At 34.9% G+C, this 20,390-nt stretch overlaps 2 protein-coding genes across 3 annotated transcripts in view; one reads left to right on the plus strand and one right to left on the minus strand.

The window, feature by feature from the left end:
• LOC137252613 (T-complex protein 1 subunit eta-like) overlaps nucleotides 1-20,390 on the minus strand; it is a 114,469-nt gene that overhangs the window by 14,558 nt on the left and 79,521 nt on the right. The window lies entirely within an intron of this gene.
• On the plus strand, nucleotides 1,743-19,262 carry LOC137252548 (uncharacterized). 2 transcript variants are annotated; one of them, XM_067788454.1, is made up of 8 exons: nucleotides 1,743-2,292; nucleotides 2,341-2,638; nucleotides 2,717-2,922; nucleotides 2,983-3,134; nucleotides 9,682-10,105; nucleotides 10,294-11,076; nucleotides 17,021-17,809; nucleotides 18,108-19,262. In XM_067788454.1, exons 2-8 carry the CDS (start codon nucleotides 2,574-2,576, stop codon nucleotides 18,956-18,958), a joined length of 3,270 nt encoding a protein of 1,089 aa, XP_067644555.1. In that variant the 5' UTR covers nucleotides 1,743-2,292; nucleotides 2,341-2,573; the 3' UTR covers nucleotides 18,959-19,262. The 2 variants fall into 2 exon arrangements, with proteins under 2 accessions (XP_067644555.1, XP_067644548.1); XM_067788447.1 differs by having other exon boundaries at nucleotides 2,351-2,638.

Below are 20,390 nucleotides of genomic sequence, written 5' to 3' on the forward strand. Positions count from 1 at the left end.
ACAAATGCATTCCGGCCGCTTTCATTGATATTAGCCGTGTTTTTTAACACGCGCGTATACGTTTCGTTTGCGCGTGTTAAAAAACGCCTATCTTCGCTTAGATAATGCTTAGGAGACCCATCTAGCGGCTGTGGTTATACAACTAGCTACAGCAACACGGTGTACCGAAAAGCGGAGACGCAACGCTCTGATGGCCATAGGGTATAACATATAGCTGAATCAGTTGCGATGAATTGTGGACACGCATAGAATACATAGAATTAGTGTAGAGGGTGACACAAAGACACATATTTCAGTTACATCTGAGTATAATGCGTATTGAAATTTAGTAGGACAAAATTTATGCGCAGCAATTTCAGAGGTGTATTTATAGTTTGTCCCTTAGCAGTCAATATAAAGTTTAAGCGTAAACGGATATACGCGTGTTAAAAAACACGGCTATTGCCAAGTTTGTGGGCACCTAGTGAAATCCAAGCACTAGATTGCATTACAATTTCCTTAACTTGAAAAATTATTATTCTGAACTTGAATTGTGGTATTCTGAAATTCTATTGCAATCGACTGAATTTAAAATGGAAATTCAGACCGTGAATTTTAATTTCAAGAATTTGAATTGAAACTTTTTGAATCTAAAATTTTAATTTTGAGCTTGATTAAGTATTTGAGCTCAAAAAAGTGTTGTCTGAAATTCTGAACTTGAATTGTAATTTTTATTATATGAATGTAAATTAAAAATGTTTGAATTTAAAAATGAATGTTATTTGTGGTTCTAGTAGTATGGACTTCTAAAAATCCATCCCAAAACTAAAAGCTTTTCTTTTTCCAAAATCTGTCGTACTCCAAGCATCTGGTAGCACTGCCACATATTTATGTAAGAACGAGATGGCCAAAAACCATTTCAAGAGATGGCAAGCGTATTAACATTGCCGTGTTGAAAGAAATAGCAACATTTATTATGTAACACCCCTACAAAACTGATAATTTACCTGCAGCGTAAAAGAGATAGGTACTGCTAGAAGCAAGATCATCCATCTGCAGCACTCATATATCATTCTATATCACTACTACTGAACAGTGCAGCCTGTCAAACATTACAGTACAGATATACAACGAGAGGAGACTAAATCTCAAGGCTGTCTTTAAATTTTTGCAAAAAAGGGGACCTAAATAATTGTATATTTCAACAAGCAGTAAAACAACAAGAGTATGTTAGAAAAAAACTTACAAAATTGATATTATTTCAACACCAATAGCAGCCAGCCTAGTACTCATATTTTGTCATCAAAAATTTACTTCATTAAAAAACTCAAAATAAGTAAAATTTTGAAAACGTTTATATATCGTTTGCTCAAGCTAATTCGCAAAAATTATTTTTAAAAACGTCTAAAGAAATGTTTGTTGGGATGTACGTATAAGTACACATATTTTTATACATGTATATTTGTTTTTTTTTTTTACTATTTATGTAAATAATGTACTTTGTATGGCTGCAGACCATGTTTAAATAATAAATACATCAAGCCTTGTATTGTATTTGTTGCCCTTTTCATTGTTTAATCGACTAAACTGAGATTTTATAACAATTAGTATGCAGAAGTTGGGTAAAGGGGATAGTGACCCGTTGTAACCCTTTTAATACTTTTTTTACACACGCTACTACAATTCACTAACACTAACAAAGCCCGCGCATGCGCAGAACATACATTTACACAGTTTCAGCAAATAATTATGTTACAGAAAATTTGCACATTAAGAAGATAGGAAGGTATTGATATAGAAGTATTATATGTATATATGGCAGCACTAAACGAATTGCTGCAAAAAAATAATAATACGTTGTGCTAAATACGCCGAAAATTTTCCCGGAAAAATTTATTACTGATACTTATTCAATTATTTACGTGGTTAAAATGTTGTGTGCAGATATTAAATATTAGTATTCAATTCAATTCATTGTTATTAACAAGCAAAACTTAGCAGCAGCAAATAAAATGCTCGGGATCAACAAATATCTTGATAAAGTAGCAGGAAAGCGAAAAATACAAACAAGCCAAAGTTATGAAAAAGTGTTTACAGCCCATATACATATGTAATACTTTATATCACTACTACTGAACTGTGCAGCCTGTCAAACATTACAGTACAGATATACAACGAGAGAAGGAGACGAAATCTCAAGGCTGTCGTTAAATTTGGTAAAAAAAAAGGGGCTTAAATATATGTATATTTCAACAAGCCGTCTTGCTTCTATCAATATTGTACATAAGGCTATTTCGTTCTCCAAATTAAAAAGTAAGCTTTTGTTTTCCATTAATATTATAAAATTTTTATTGTTTTAAGAACTCCGCAGAATAACATTACCGATTTGTGGTGAGTGCGCAGATATATGTATGTAAATGAGCCCTTAGTGACCAAAAAAAAACAAATAATCCCACCTGAAAACTACGAATTTCCCATGCACGGAATTAACAGTTACAAAATATGCGTAGGCGCCACGAATGGCATAAATTGAAAACAAATCTAGTTAGCGGTCGTAAGATGTTCAGCTGTTATAGGTAAATTTAATATCAAAAATGTCGAAGCGTTGTTTTTTGTGTGATAAAAAGAGAGACAGATTTAATAATATAGGCTTGCATTGGTGAGTATTTTGCAGAAAGTTAATTAGTTAAATTGTGCAATTTTTGTTTTAACTTGTTATTGGACTTTTAAACCCCAGCTTTCCAAAAAATGCAGAAACTTGCGAGAAATGGCTTGAGGCATGCGGTCTAACCACAAGTGATAATTTGACAAATATGCGTATTTGTAGCAACCATTTCCAAGTGAATGACTTCAATCCTGAGTCAAGCAATATAGGTCGATTAATGAACGGCGCATTTCCTTCAATAGACGTTTGTATTTCAAGCCGAAATATGCGCTCTTCATGTAAGTATATTTAATACTTTTGAGACAGGAATATAAAAATAAAAAAAAACTAATTAACAGGCGAAGAAACTAGCGTACATTTACCAAGTGACGGTGCTGAAGAAATAAGTACGCCTGTCAAAAAAACGCCTTTCAGTGACCCTCGTTTTATTTCAGAAATAAAAACATCTGATGTCGCAACACCAAGTCGTGTCAGTAGTGTTATAGCACTGGTAAGTAATAAGTTTTTATTTGGATATTCGTGTGTTTTTTGAAACGAAAAAAAGCACGGACAAAAGAGTATGTTAGAAAAAAATTTACAAAATTGATATTATTTAACACCAGTAGCAGCCAGCCAGTACACATATTTTGTTTACTTCATTAAAAAACTCAAAAAAAAGGAAAATTTTGAAAACGTTTATATATCGTTTGTTCTAGCTAATTCACTTTAAATTATTTTTAAAAAACGTTAAAAGAAAGTCTTGTTGGGATGTATGTATAAGTATATTTTTATATGTACATGTATATTTGAATTTTTTTCATTTCAAAAATATGAGTTCTTCACCTTTTTTTTTCTACTATTTATTTAAACAATGTACTTTGTATGGCTGAAACCCATAAAATCAATTCTACAAATATTAAAAAAAAAAAATAAATTAAGGCGCGATAACCTCCGAAGAGATTTTAGGATGAGCTTCTCTTTCAATTTGCGTCGTGCTCCATTTTTAATTTTTCCTACAAATTGGCGGGTGGGGGCCTACTTGTTTTATGCCGACTCCGAACGGTATCTGCAAGGCAGATGCGTTTTCACTGAGAGCTTTTAATGGCAGAAATACACTCGGAGTGCTTGCCAAACACTGCCGAGGCGGGACCCCGCTTAGAAAAATTGTGTTCTAATTGAAAAACCTTATTTATATATATTATTAGTCATAAAAAAACCGTTAAACCTATCATAACAAAATTCAACAGAGAGCTTGCCTTTTTCCGAAATCGGTTAAGGACCACGCCCACTTTTATATAAAAGAGTTTTAAAGGGATCGTGAACGAAAAAAATAAGCTATATCTTTGCAAAAAAGAGATTTATATCAATTACAATACTTTTCCCAAGTGAAATTATAACAAGAAATAGGAAAAATTTCAAATGAAAATGGGCGTCACACCTCCGCTTTCATGACTAAATAATTTTCTATGTTGCGGGAGCCATAACTCGAAGAAAAATTACCGGATCGTAATAAAATTTGGTACACATATTTTCCTTACAGCAGGAAATAATTCCAGTAAAAATGGAGGGGTCGGTTTAAGACCTCGCCTAATTTTATATAAAAGGAGTTTAAAAGGGTCGTAGACTAGAATAATAACAAGTAAGGAAGGTTAATTTCGGGTGTAACCGAACATTACATACTCAGTTGAGAGCTATGGTGACAACATAAGGGAAAATAACCATGTAGGAAAATGAACCGAGGGAAACCCTGGAATGTGTATCAAATTAAAGGCATTAAAGAGTATTTTATGAGGGAGTGGGCCATAGTTCTATAGGTGGACGCCATTTAGGGATATAGCCATAAAGGTGGATCAGGTTGACTCTAGAATGCGTTTGTACGATATGGGTATCAAATGAAAGGCGTTAATGAGTATTTTAAAAGGGAGTAATCCTTAGTTCCATAGGTGGACGCCGTTTCGAGATACCGCCATAAAGGTGGACCAGCGGTGACCCTAGAATTTGTTTGTACAATATGGTTATCAAAAGAAAGGTGTTAACGAGTATTTTAAAAGGGAGTAATCCTTAGTTCCATAGGTGGACGCCGTTTCGAGATATCGCCATAAAGGTGGACCAGGGGTGACCCTAGAATTTGTTTGTACAATATGGGTATCAAAAGAAAGGTGTTAATGAGTATTTTAAAAGCGAGTGATGCTTAGTTCCACAGGTGGACGCCGTTTCGAGATATCGCCACAAAGGTGGACCAGGGATGACCCTAGAATTTGTTTGTACAATATGGGCATCAAACGAATGGTGTTAATGAGTATTTTAAAAGGGAGTGCCCTTAGTTCTATAGGTGGACGCCGTTTCGAAATATCGCCATAAAGGTGGACCAGGGGTGACTCTAGAATGTGTTTGTACGATATGGGTATCAAATTAAAGGTATTAATGAGGGTTTTAAAACGGAGTGGTGGTTGTTGTATAGGTGGTCGCCTTTTCGAGATATCGCCATAAAGGTGGACCAGGGGTGACCCTAGAATTTGTTTGTACAATATGGTTATCAAAAGAAAGGTGTTAACGAGTATTTTAAAAGGGAGTAATCCTTAGTTCCATAGGTGGACGCCGTTTCGAGATATCGCCATAAAGGTGGACCAGGGGTGACCCTAGAATTTGTTTGTACAATATGGGTATCAAAAGAAAGGTGTTAATGAGTATTTTAAAAGCGAGTGATGCTTAGTTCCACAGGTGGACGCCGTTTCGAGATATCGCCATAAAGGTGGAGCAGGTGTGACCCTAGAATTTGTTTGTACGATATGGGTATCAAAAGAAAGGTGTTAATGAGTACTTTAAAAGGGAGTAATCCTTAGTTCCATAGGTGGACGCCGTTTCGAGATATCGCCACAAAGGTGGACCAGGGGTGACCCTAGAATTTGTTTGTACAATATGGGCATCAAACGAATGGTGTTAATGAGTATTTTAAAAGGGAGTGGCCTTAGTTCTATAGGTGGACGCCGTTTCGAAATATCGCCATAAAGGTGAACCAGGGGTGACTCTAGAATGCGTTTGTACGATATGGGTATCAAATGAAAGGTGTTAAAGAGTATTTTATGAGGGAGTGGGCCATAGTTCTATAGGTGGACGCCATTTAGGGATATAGCCATAAAGGTGGATCAGGGTTGACTCTAGAATGCGTTTGTACGATATGGGTATCAAAAAAAGGTGTTAATGAGTATTTTAAAAGGGAGTGGGCCTTAGTTCTATAGGTGGACGCCGTTTCGAAATATCGCCATAAAGGTGGACCAGGGTGATTCTAGAATGTGTTTTTACGATATGGGTATCAATTTAAAGGTATTAATGAGAGTTTTAAAAGGGGGTAGTGGTAGTTGTATATGTGAAGGCGTTTTCCAAATCGCGACCAAAATGTGGACCAGGGTGACACAGAGCATCATCTGTTGGATACCGCTAATTTATTTATATATGTAATACCTGCCAAGATTTTAAGGGTTTTTTATTTCGCCCTGCGGAACTTTTTCATTTTCTTCTAGGTATCACAACCATTTTATAAAGTTTTTTCTGAAGTTATATTTCGTGTCAATAAACCAATCCAATTACCTCAACATGTTTCATCCCTTTTTTCGTATTTGGTATAGAATTATGGCATTTTTTTCATTTTTCGTAATTTTCGATATCGAAAAAGTGGGCGTGGTCATTGTCGGATTTCGTTCATTTTTCATACCAAAATAAAGTAAGTTCAAGTAAGTACGTGAACTAAGTTCATTAAAGATATGTCGATTTTTGCTCAAGTTATCGTGTTAACGGCCATGCGGAAGGACAGACGAACGACTGTGTATAAAAACTGGGCGTGGCATAAACCGATTTCGCCCGTTTTCACAGAAAACAGTTAACATCATAAAATCTATGCCCCTACCAAATTTCAAAAGGATTGATTAATTTTTGTTCGACTTATGGCGTTAAAAGTAGCCTAGACAAATTAAATGAAAAAGGGCGGAGCCACGCCCATTTTGAAATTTTCTTTTATTTTTGTATTTTGTTACACCATGTCATTACTGGAGTTTTATGTTGACATAATTTACTTATATACTGTAAAGATATTAAATTTTTTGTTAAAATTTTACTTAAAAAAAATTTTTTTTTTAAAGTGGGCGTGGTCCTTCTCCGATTTTGCTAATTTTTATTACGCGTACATATAGTAATAGGAGTAACGTCCCTGCCAAATTTCATCATGATATCTTCAACGACTGACAAATTACAGCTTGCAAAATTTTTAAATTACCTTCTTTTAAAAGTGGGCGGTGCCACGCCCGTTGTCCAAAATTTTACTAATTTTCTATTCTGCGTCATAAACTCAACTCATCTACCAAGTTTCGTTGCTTTATCTGTCTTTGGTAATGAATTATAGCACTTTTTCTGTTTTACGAAATTTTCGATATCGAAAAAGTGGGCGTGGTTATAGTCCGATATTGTTCATTTTAAATAGTGATCTGAGATGAGTGTTCAGGAACCTACGTACCAAATTTCATCAAGTTACCTCAAAATTTACTCAAGTTATCGTGTTAACGGCCATGCGGAAGGACAGACGGACGACTGTGTATAAAAACTGGGCGTGGCATCAACCGATTTCGCCCGTTTTCACAGAAAACAGTTAAAATCATAAAATCTATGCCCTTACCAAATTTCAAAAGGATTGGTTAATTTTTGTTCGACTTATGGCGTTAAAAGTATCCTAGACAAATTAAATGAAAAAGGGCGGAGCCACGCCCATTTTGAAATTTTCTTTTATTTTTGTATTTTGTTGCACCATGTCATTACTGGAGTTGAATGTTGACATAATTCACTTATATACTGTAAAGATATTAAATTTTTTGTAAAAATTTTACTTTAAAAAGTTTTTTTTTTTAAAAGTGGGCGTGGTGCTTCTCTGATTTTGCTAATTTTTATTAGGCGTACATATAGTAATAGGAGTAACGTCCCTGCCAAATTTCATCATGATATCTTCAACGACTGACAAATTACAGCTTGCAAAAGTTATAAATTTCCTTCTTTTAAAAGTGGGCGGTGCCACGCCCATTGTCCAAAATTTTACTAATTTTCTATTCTGCGTCATAAATTCAACTCATCTACCAAGTTTTGTCGCTTTATCTGTCTTTGGTAATGAATTATCGCACTTTTTCGGTTTTACGAAATTTTCGATATCGAAAAAGTGGGCGTGGTTATAGTCCGATATCGTTCATTTTAAATAGCGATCTGAGATGAGTGCTCAGGAACCTACGTACCAAATTTCATCAAGTTACCTCAAAATTTACTCAAGTTATCGTGTTAACGGACGGACGGACGGACGGACGGACGGACGGACATGGCTCAATCAAATTTTTTTTCGATCCTGATTATTTTGATATATGGAAGTCTATATCTATCTCGATTCCTTTATATATGTACAACCAACCGTTATCCAATCAAACTTAATATACTCTGTGAGCTCTGCTCAACTGAGTATAAAAAGCTATATCTTAGCGAAAAATAGTATTGTATAAACGATATTTCACTTACCAAGTTTTATTGTAAGAGAAAAGCGGGAGACATTTTTTTTAATGGACGGTGCCACGTTTTATGTAGAAAAGTTATTTATCTGAAATGAACTGTACAATTGAAGCTCACGCTGAGTATATAATGTTCGGTTATACCCGAACTTAGACACCCTTACTTGTTACTTATACAAAGCTCAGTTGAAGTAATAAAATTAGTTACTATTCAACATGAAGAAAGCAAAAAAGCAAACCCATGCGGTAAATCGCAGAAATAGTGGACAGAACTCTTACGACTGTACACGACTTTGTAAAACGTTTTAAAGAACCGAAATCCGTGGAAAGAAATATGGCCTGCCAAAACTGCTTTCGGATGCAAATTTCCGGTGAGTGGATAGTGCAGCAAATAAAAAAACAAATCAATATTAACTGCTACCCTAAAAGTATACGACTTTTTTAGCGAGACAATAATTAAAATGGAAGAGTTGCCCGGAAGAAACCTTTTATCAACGAAATCAATCGACACAAGGGATATAAAGTTAGCAAAAAATCGTGGGGATAAGGATTTTGAGTACTGGAAGCACGTCAGACGAAAGTAAATTTAATATATTAAGGTCCGACGGACAATCATATTTGTAAGGAACACCGAACGAAGAGTTGCTGGAGAGAAATTTACGGCCGACAGTTAAACATTGCTTCATTAACGGAAGTAAGGACTACAAATAACACCTAACAATTATGAAATATTTGGTTTAAAGCGCTGAGAGGTTGGAATTAGGGACACTTTCCAGTACTACCAAGTCAACGATCCCAAGCATAAGACACTTGATGTCCGTCTACGGATAATTCACAATTGCCCTAAGTTTTTTTGTTTGCATCATTGTGTTTTTTGTAGTTTAGAAACGTATAACTAAAGAATGAAAATATTATATTTTGGCTGCTTAAATGGAGGTTAGGTGGAAGGCAGTCGAATGGAGTGAAACGAATAACAGTACGAAGAGAAGAGTTGCATTGCATCAAAATACATTCAATATTTATATCAATATCACAGATAAATGTAGAAATATAACCATAAACTTAAACTTTTTCTTTATTGCTGCAAATTTGGTGTTATAAATGCTATATATTTCAAAATTGGTAAAATTTATGTATGTTTAATATATAACTTTTAAAAGATTTTCCTAGGTTCGATTCGAGCTCAAGGCCTTTAACAATAATTTTTATGATAATTATTGTTTTATGTAAACAAATTTTTGTAACGTGGAGTTGAGTAACGTTTGCTGTTAATGCAGATAAAAAAAATGACAAAACTGGTGAGAATCACCAAGACATCTACGAAGCATTAATCCCAGTAACTTAGCTCAGACGAAAGAAAACTTGAGTTATTTGGTAGTCTACACCAAAATCCATATCGTTTGAATACTTACTCGAAGCGCCATTTGAAATTGTTTTTATTGTAATTCAATTAGAATTTTAGTAAATTTTAGTTAGTTTTTGTGTTTGTTTTTTGATCCATTTATTACATTTATTTATTTTTAGACTACAAAGAGCATAAAATTCAAACCAGCAACTACTAAAAACATGTTTGTTGTTCAAAATGGCAATCTTGTACAAATACCGTCAAAACAAGGAACTGTAAAACCTGGCGTTGGGACCATTCTAGCTACACCAACTGGTTCACTACAACTTCAGCCATCACTTGGCCAACTTCAGTATCGGCCAAGACCAGCACCTGGCACGCCAAAAACTCAGCCACCACTTCGTTCACCACAAACTCAGCCACCACATGGCCAATTACCCACGCTGTGGAATTCATCTGGTATGGTAGCAAATAAAGAAGTTACAACACAGCGCCCCGCTGCACCGTTAATTGATAATGACATCGATGCACAAAAAACCGATACGGATGAGGATGGTTATTCGAATATAGATTTTGAAGATGACGATTATCAAATAATCGAATGTGAGTATAATTCTTTATTTATTTATAAAGGGTATTTAAAGACTGGCATTATCATTAACATTCACGTATGTTGAAACAATTAAAATTTGAATGCAATGGTTCTCTTAATTTTGTTCCCCTCATCCTATTATTAATAAAATTACGCTCTCATATCATCTTATTATTATTTTTTTTTTTAATAATAACAGCGGACGAAAATATTAAAGCCTGTGATCCGATATGGACATCGATTTTAAGTAGTCCTTGTAATACATTCAATTACGTTGGTGCGGTGATACCAAAATTAAAACAAACTGCACCATATGATCCATTGCTTTATTTTGATATGCTAATCGGATCGAGAGCAAAATTCTTTAGAAAATTAGCTATCAGTTGTAGCATACGCGCTCTCAATAAAATCGATTTACTCCCAAACTTTCAAAGTTTTGCGCCAGAAGAATTGCAAACATTCATTGGACTTTGCTTACAAATGAGTTCACTTAGATTACACAATTTGGATGAATATTGGGATAAAAATGCGAACTATGGTTTTAACGGTATAGAAGAAAAAATGTCTCTAAATCGTTTTAAGATGATTTTAGAAGTTTTAAACTTTGATTACATACAAGAAGAGACCAGAACAGCAGCAGATAGTTCCAGCAGAGTGAATGATAAATTTGCTGAATTGAGACCATTATTGAATTTTTTCAATTCACAAATGGACTTACTTTACGATTGTGATCGAAATTTGATTCTAAATGAACCTATGCTATATTGGAAAGGGAAATTTACTTGGCTGAATGAGGTGAATACCAAGTTTCGTTGTAATGCTGTATTGTTGCATTTTCTTACTGAGCCATCTGGTGTCCTTTTGAAAATTGTGCCCGATTTAGAGAATGTGGAACGAAAAAATGTACACCGAAGTTCACAGGAGTTTGTGCGGCAGCGTTTAGCAATTGCATTGGAAGCACTGCAAGCAAATATGGGAAAAGGTAATTAATTACTTGTATGTATGAAAAGCGCGGTATCCATATCAGAAGAAAACGCTCAAGAAAAATTCGTATATACTGCTTGTGTGAAAAATAATACCAGCCAAGTAATTTCGACACTTTTTTTATATCTCTCTTCTCTATGAAGCGTCGTCACTTCCCTGCAAGACACGAATGTCAGATTTAGCAAATGCATTAGAAGAAATTTTGTTAAAATTAACATACTCGAATTGAAAATGTACTTAAATTAAAGAGAATACACTGAACAAGAGAAAAAGAACACTTGCGCTCAAATAGAATTGCAAATTTCGTTAAAAAAACTCATAAATAAGTCACTGTTATCCCTGATATTTAATCGACTGTGTTCTTACAGGGCCGTTGCACAAGAAATAATAAGACGCACATATATTTTTTGGCGAAACCAGGGGCTGTATTCAGTGAGTGTGAGTTTTGTGTACATTTTATTTTTTTGTGTACAAATTTGTTTCATACAAATTATATGGAGAAAGTGTTTTAAAACAGTTACTAAAGTTACCGCCGAGGCTCCCCTGTGTATGTTGCTAACAATAATTAGAAAAAAGTAGCAGAAAGCGTATGAGTTTTCTTGAAAAGTGTATACCTACGACTTGACAAACTGAACATTTTCTTAAGTGTTTGTATATATGGAATTTTTCATTTTATGCGATGTGGATACCGCGCACACTTGGAACTCTATCTAAAACGTCGATTGAATGTGAGGTCGTCCTATCTCGTCTAAAAAAGCGCCCAAAGTATATAAAGAAATGGACGATAGATATGCCGTTTTTTAATTTCCTTGAAACGCTATATTCAAAAACTTTTTTAAGGGTTTCCAATTGAGAACTTTTGTTGAAGAACGACCCAACTCAGACTCGATTTCAAAACTATTATATTTAAACTGCCTATTATAACGGGTAAGCAATTGTCGAAGTTATTACGTGGTGCTGTTCAAGTGACAGTCCATGCACTTCTGACGAAGTGATTTCTTTAGCTAAATTCTCAAAATTTCGAGGAATAGCTATCTCCCAGATGGTGATGATATAAAAAGTTGTAAAATATGTATTCCATTATTTTTTTCATATAGGTCACATGGTTTATGCATCTAAGCACTACAGTAGCTACGCACTTGCCTTGGAATTAGCTCAAAGTCAAACATATTGCGCTGGATTTTTAGATGCTACACGTTATGGCAATTGCAAAGAGCTAATACTCACACCCCTCGAAAAAGAGTGTGCCATCGCCAGATTTGCTGGCAATATAATGATAGGAAAGTATCACAAATGTCATAAGAGCATTTATTTCTATAGCTCCGATTGTCAAGCCATTTTCGCAGATGAGGAACAAAATATTCAATCAGCACTCCGTGATTTAGTTACCAAAATAAAGAAAAATTTGTGCTCAACACCGGAAATTCATTCAAAAATGTTGAATTGTCAAATTTTATTTCCTACAACAGATATAAAATGGGATAAACGTTTGATGATTTATATAATCAATCTGCTCGTGTTAAATGCTTATATTCTCTATACGAAACATTTAAAGTTATATAACCACGATGAATTGCCGCCTATACGATATGAGCAGTTTCGACAAAAGCTTATAAATTCATTATTGAATACAGGTTTGGAAAGTGGTCATATTATACAAGTTCTACCACGTATGAGTGGCAAAATTGTAAAGAAAAAATGTCAGATTTGTTGTAAAGGCGGTCTAAATACTTATTCAAAATATTTCTGTGAAGCTTGCACAGGATTGCCTGGCTTATGCGACAAACCTTGTTTTAAGATTTGGCATGACCAAATGAACAAGTCAATGAAATCAACCGAGTTTAAAGATGAAGATATGGCCGGATGCTAAAACACCTTTTCCAGTAACTATTTAATTTAAAGATGCCTGATATCTCTTTTAATTTGTATTTAAAATTATATATATTTTTTTAATGTCTTCTAACTCAGCCTTATATACTACTTTACTCCGACACTGTCTGCGCTATTACAAATGGGTGTGAAATTTTCAATAATAAATTATTAAAAATAAAAAAAAAGAATTACGTTTTGTGTTTTATTGAAGGGGTCTAGTAGAAGATTAAGCATAATTTCCTAGGCTACATCAATGAGTGGTGTCAAAGAGTGTATGCGAGACGTCATATTAGCTTGACTTGTATGTATTGTAACGAATTTAGGGAAATTCCGCTTATTTGAAACCTTCTGCTAACGTTCGATCACTAAACTGTTGAATAAATCACTCCAATATTCAGTATTGCAAACTGGTCTTTATTTAGAATACTTTGGGAGTAGTACTTCACACTTATACTTCGCAACCAATAGCGTGTTTAATTTAAGACTGATTCATTATAACTCAGCTTGCGCTGCTTTTATACTCCCTGTTGCCTCGTTCGCATACTTCTCCAAAGGTCTAGATGTTTCACCTTCTAAAACTATTGTAGCTCATGCTTGGTTACCAGCTATATACGTGTATATTTGTAGTTTATAGCCATATGCGTGTGTATGTGTGAGATATCTCTTCCCCGCCTTCTACATACACAAGTGTTGTTAGCTTTAATGTGGACATGTATATAAGAGTGGCTGCTTCATGTTTTTGTCGTTGCGGGATTATTTAGTAACAGCCGAGTGATGTTAACATTCGCCACAGTATGCTTGTCTAGAGTTAGACCCATCAAACGGCAATTATTGAAGGCTCGTGTGGTTAAATAACTCGCTACAAAACGATTTGTAATTAATATCGGAGGCACGAGCCTATGTGCTACGGTGATATCAACATCAAATATCTAAGTGGATTGTAGAGACTAAAACGGCACCATATTTGCCTCAGAGTTATCCTGGCATGAGGGGTTAAACTCGAAGAAATTTTTGACAAATTTTTTAAATTAATTCCGCGATAAAAAGATAACTTCACGTTCTGCAAGTGGGCGTTAAAATTTAAAATTAATTTTTAATGGAACGATTTAGTATGACCACATGAAATCTTATAGGCCATACCGCCATACCGCCCTCCCATTCCCTAGAACCATGAGGAACTAGGGGTCGCCAGAGCCTCAGCAGCTTAAGAAATAAGATTCGACACGGGTAGGTGAGGTTGACAATTGGGTTGGAGAAGCTATAAATTGGGCTGGCAACCCCTTGAATCAATTTGAACATTTTTTTTGATTATACTTGTAAATCTTTTCAAAGCCATTTCTCCCGGTAGTAAGATTTGAACTCGCACTCCTGCGAAGACCGCTTTGTTGACAAACACGACCAAAGCCAAGTCATGTCGAAATGCAACTTTATCCCAATTGTCTTCTCTCTTTCATATATTCCAATAGTCTTGAGCAAATGACTTCGATACGGCTGCTATTAAGGGTCTTAAGGTCACTTACTCCACATTTAGAGGGTGCATTACACGTTTTTGAAATCTGGCCGCCATGATACGAAGGTTAGCAAACTAAAGGCCCTTGAATTAAGTAGCGAGAAATGGGAAAACAAGTTTTTTTAAACGACGTCGTCCATAGCCAGTGGTTTGGAAACATTTGCGAGGAGATATATTTAGGAGTCGGCATAAAGCATCATGCAGATCCCGCCAATTTGTTTTCGTTCTCGATTTTACCCCGGACCTTCCGTCTGTCGCAGAATTTTTTGGTAACATTTACCGCCGTTATTCCTGGTGACTAAGAGCTCCAGCTCCTCGCACTCACACCTTTCTGCCTCTGCTACCTTCTTCCTGTGTTGATACTTATTTTTTTTTTATGAAACTAAACTACCAGTCTATTTGCTGACCACGATATAGCTTCGGTTATAGTTACGCCATGTTTTTCTGTTAAAAGTCAAATTGATATGGCTTTGGGCTGAGGGGAAAATATGGCACAATTTTACTCATTTCGTGAGATTTTAATTCTAGTTTCTCTGGCAACGCTGTATAGAATTTTTATATATATGGGTTTCACAAAATTTGAATGGCTATCGCAGCTATCGAGTGAAAAGGATATATGTATGTACATGCAAACACAAAAATACCAACTAAACAAGTTGAAGCCAATACTTTTGCATTCTTCTCTCATACCTGTGTCAATTTGCTAAATACAGTTTACATCGTTTATATCTATTACTCTGAAACAGTGTTGATTTAAATGTGTAGAGTTTAAAATCGTGCAAATTTAGATTAGAAAGGAAAGAGTTGAAGTTCGTATTAAAGAAAATCTATTTAAAAAAATTTTGTAACATTAATAGTATTATTATTAACAATAATGCCACGTGTAAGAAAAAATAGAAATTGGAGCCACAAAAAGAAATCTGAAACTAAAAATAATGTGAGTAACGAAACACAGATGACTGCATCAAAGCCTAAAAACAGCAATTTGGGCCATAAAAGACGTATGCCAACGCCAGCTGCCCGGTCTACTGCGAAGCCGGTGGCAAAGGTACGACGTATAAGGCAACCAAAGCCAAAAAAATTAACGAAAATGGACTTTACGGACAGCACAACAGAGGATGCCAGCGAAGTTGACACTGCTGAAAACGATATAAAATTTGATATTCATTCAATGCAAGACCAATGTATATCAAATAAACAACAAAAAGAGAGTGCGACAACGCTGGCGTCGACAGTGGTGACTTTGCAGGAAATTAACGCAGCGCAAACGCCATTGTCAGCGCCACTTTTGCAAAACAGTTCCATATTTGTATGCAATGTAATAAAAGATGAGTGTGCGCAGTTAGAGGGAGATAGCAGCGTAGATGTTAACAAAGAAATGGGGCAAATATATTATGTGAATGATGAGGTGATGCCACATGGTTCTTTTGATGTATTAAATAACAAGCAAAGTACAAATTGTTATTTTGTGGCAGATGAGATGGATTTACAAGAAACAGATTCAGATGAAGATGGTTATTCGGAGATTAATTTTGATGAAGAGTTCAAAATTATTAAATGTAAGTTTGGAAATCGAGTAGTCTTGTAAAGTATTTTTAAAATATATTCAAATTCATAAATCGACTGTTTAGTGGATATACCAGCATATATCGGCTTGCGTCTTGAAAATACGCTATTTTATGCCCGGTTTTTTAGTGCGAGCTTAAACTCCAGTTAAAGTGAACTAGAGTTTAACCCTGCCACTTCGGCCGCTAAAGCAGCGATGTAGAGCAAAATTTTATGTTATCGAACAGAGTGGCAAGGTTAAACTCTAGTCAACTTTAAGTAGAGTTTAAACTCGCACTGAAAACCCCGACCTAAGTTAGGCAATTCACCAGGATTCGTACTCGCCGGATGTGCTATGCTTTAATCAAATTGTATATTGGAAAACCTGGAATAAACTGAAATCTAAACATTTTATATGAGTACGACACTCTTTGTGTAAAAAACGCTATATCACTTAAATCTTTTCAAAATTATTGTATACTTCTATAATAAAAACTTTGAACAACGTTTTCGAATATGTATGGCGTATTTCAAAAAAATCATGTACATGTCTCAAAAATGTACAGTTTTTCGAAATCTTAAAAAAAAAAGTGATTGTGAATTCATAGGTGTGAAAATCAGCAATAGTTCAGTTAGGTAAGGTCCAAAATGTAATATGTTCCCAACAAGGACAGTCTTCTCAAATTATTTAACATAAACAAACAAAAAGTGGGGTATATTTGAACCTAAAGCCCTTCCTTAAGCAGACAGTGTTCATTTCACCTCATTGGTGAAATTGAGATACTATTGAAGATAAGCGAGTTGGGAGTTGATTGAAACTAGGGAAAATTGAAGTTGTGAAGAGGGAAAGTAAAAAAAAAACGCACTAAGTTTGGCTGTAGTCCTAAAACGCCAGCATTAACATCATGAATACCTAATACATTATAACTATCATTAAGGTGCCATTATTTTTTTTATAATTTTCCATATTTTTTGCAGCAGAATATTAAATTTGTGTATATGTTTCACATAATAGGTGATGCTGATGCCGATCTATACAACCCAGATTGGTTAGAAATTACACCGATACCATATGGCGCAGAAATATTTTACTCTAACGAAAGCGATCCTGGACTGCGTAAAGAGATTTCTAAACCCAGTACGGCCACCGGTTTCTTTTACAAATTACTTGGTGGTAGTCGATTTTTTCAAAGACTGGCAGAATCCTGCAATAAAGAAGTGATGAAACCTATGACAGATATGCCTATAAATGAAGCTATTGAAGAATTTAATGCAAAAGAGATGAGTATTTTCATTGGAATTTGCTTGCAAATGGGATCCATGCAATTGACGACACTATCCGAATATTGGGAATGTAAAGCATATTATCATGTAGATGGTTTCGCAAATAAGATATGCTATCAACGTTTCAAAACGATACTTGAACATTTGAATTTCGAAGATTTTCAACCGGACAACCTTAAAACTGCGGACAGTTATGAGGACAAATTCATGAAATTACGCCCGGCTTTATACTTTTTTAACAAACGCATGGAATTCTTATATAATTGTGGAAAGGATCTGGTTTTGAACGATCCTATAATATATTGGAAAGGTAGAATGAATTGGTTGAAAGATATGAAAGAGAAATTTCGTCGTAATGCAGTTTTGATACACCTTTTAAGTGAACCATCTGGTTTTGTACATAAAATATATATGGATAAAGAGAGTGACGAGCGTAAGTTAATGGCCAAGAATTCCAAAGAACTTGTCATAGAACGATTATCTATTGCAACAGAATTACTTAAGGAGAAATTGCACAGAGGTAATTATTTAAAAAAAATAGTGACCGTTTTCTCAACGTACGGCTCACGCAAACTGGAAATTTATACTGCCAGTTTACGTTAACATGTTGTGAAAACGGTCTTAAGGTGTGCAAGCAGGTAGATTCAGTGCACGCAGAACAATTGCAGGCGAAAGAGCGACTAGGTAAGGTCGTTAACTGATTGCCTCTTAGCCTTACCTTGTAATGCCATGTCTCATCTAAATACAACGAGTCTTCCTGTTTCTAAATAGTTTTATTATAAACATTTTGTTCTAATTAATATTTCATCCACACACAGGACATACGGTGTTTGTTCCCAAGTATTATGGCAGTTATGCACTTGCCCTTGAACTTTCCAAATTCGATACCTACTGCTCAGGCTTTTTAGAGCTGACACGTTTTGGTAATAGCAAGCAATTAGTCTTACATCAACTACGTCAATATAAATACGAAGTTAGATATGCTAACTGTATAATGATGGGGAAATATAATGGTCTTCATAATAAAAACTTGTATTTTTACACTTCAATTCCCGATTACGTTTACAAAAATGAGTTCGGAATTCAAAATTGTTTGAATATGTTAAAGGAACTTGCTATTAAAAAGAAAATTCCAACGGAACTTGGTACGCATATGTTGTCTTATCAATTGGCATTGGAACACACAGAAATCAAATGGGACAAACGCTTAATGATCTATATTATAGAACTAATGTTACAAAATGCTTACATATTGTATAATTCGGATGCAAAAAATGGAGGCTCTACAAATCCGAACCTCATTTCATATCAAATATTTAGGCAACATATAATAGCATCTTTATTGAATCCGAAATTTAATTGGAGTAACTGTAATAATGAAAAAGACTTAGTGAAAACGATTGCTACAGATCAGAGCATATCTTTAGCTGAAAAGATGTTAGAAGAAAATTTGCAATTACTCGAGATGCATAAACCTAAAAAGCTGCCGCCGGCTGAAGGAAAATGCATGAAGAAACGATGTCGAATGTGCAATAAAACTGGCTTTGTAGCATTCTCTGAGGTTTGTTGTATAATATGTCCAGGTATGCCGGGACTTTGTCAGACACCATGCTTTGAAATTTGGCATGATCGTATACAAAAAAGAATTATGGCGGGGAATTATAAGTAATCTTATTAAGTTAAATGTTACAGCAAAATTATTTTGTAAAATTTTTCGAAAGTTCTCCTTTTTCATATTCTTTGTTTGTGGTTTCACTCTGGACGATAATAAAAATAAACATTATCCCGAATAGCTACCTCCAATCATTTGAGAAACATTTTCAAGCTAAAGGTAAAAAGCCTTAAATTTGCTGATTTAATTATGTATATTTTTGGTAGTAAGAAGCTGATAAATTGTTTTTTTTTTTTTTTAGATTTAAGCGGGAATATAACAGAATAATAAAAAATAAAAAAAATTTGTTTTAAAAAGAAAACGTAATGGCATTTTATTGTAAATTAAGGAAATATTAGCTGTGTTTTTTTTTACATCTGTATACGTTTATGCTTAAACTTTATATGGACTGCTAAGCGACAAATTTTAAATACACCTATGAAATTGCTGCGCATAAAATTAGTACTATTAAATTTCAATACGTATTATACTCAGATGTAACTGAAATATGTGTCTATGTTTCACCCTCTACACTATTCTATGCGCGTCCACTATTCATCGCAACTGATTCAGCTATATGTTATACACAGATGCCGTCTTCCAGTGAGTTTTACAGCTCCGGCTCAGGCTCAATTCTCACGGGAATGCTCTGGATCATTGAGAGACCTGAGAAGCAGATGTCGTGAAATTTTCGCACACGTGAAATGTGATAGGCAGATGCCGCCGCTGTTTTTCATTTAACTCATACGGCGAAAGGCTGAGCAGCTACATCTATTTTTGAAAAAGTAGGTTTATTAAAGGCAGCATTGCCAAACTAAAAAGAATTAATTAACAAATTATCTGGCTCACAAATTGAACCAGACTTTAATCTGGATTTATCTGGCTCAAATCGTTGTTGTTGCATTTACATGCAAAATTATTTATCTGGCTCAGGATTTGCCACCGGATGATGGCAAGACATACAATAGAGGGTTGTGTATCCACTTTTCGGTACACCCTGTGCTGTAGGTAGTCGTTTAACCACAGCCGCTAGGTGGGTCTCCTAAGCATTATCTAAGCGAAGATAGGCGTTTTTTTTACGCACCAACGAAACGAAACGTATACGCCTGTAAAAAAACGGCTATCGATAAGATCGTAAAAGAGAACGTCTGCCGATTGTTGATGAAAAAGCTTAAAGTTCCATTGAAATTTTCTCGTTTCTGCATAGCTCTAAAAGGCTCATCTTAACCTCTTGAAACGTAAAAAAAAAATTCTGCAGTTAAAAATTTTCCTAATTTGAAATAGAAATTCTTAACCTGAAATGTATTTTTTAATACGAATCGCAAACTTCTGAATTTAAAATGCAAAATGAATTTAGAATTGAAATTTTCTGACGCTGATCAGTTTGGGGATAAAGGCTTTTCCACAATGTCATATTACTGACTTGAAATCGATAAAGCTGAGCGTGGTC

The sequence above is a fragment of the Eurosta solidaginis genome, chromosome 1 (assembly GCF_040869045.1).
Source record: "Eurosta solidaginis isolate ZX-2024a chromosome 1, ASM4086904v1, whole genome shotgun sequence".
Classification (NCBI taxonomy): Eukaryota; Metazoa; Arthropoda; class Insecta; order Diptera; family Tephritidae; genus Eurosta; species Eurosta solidaginis.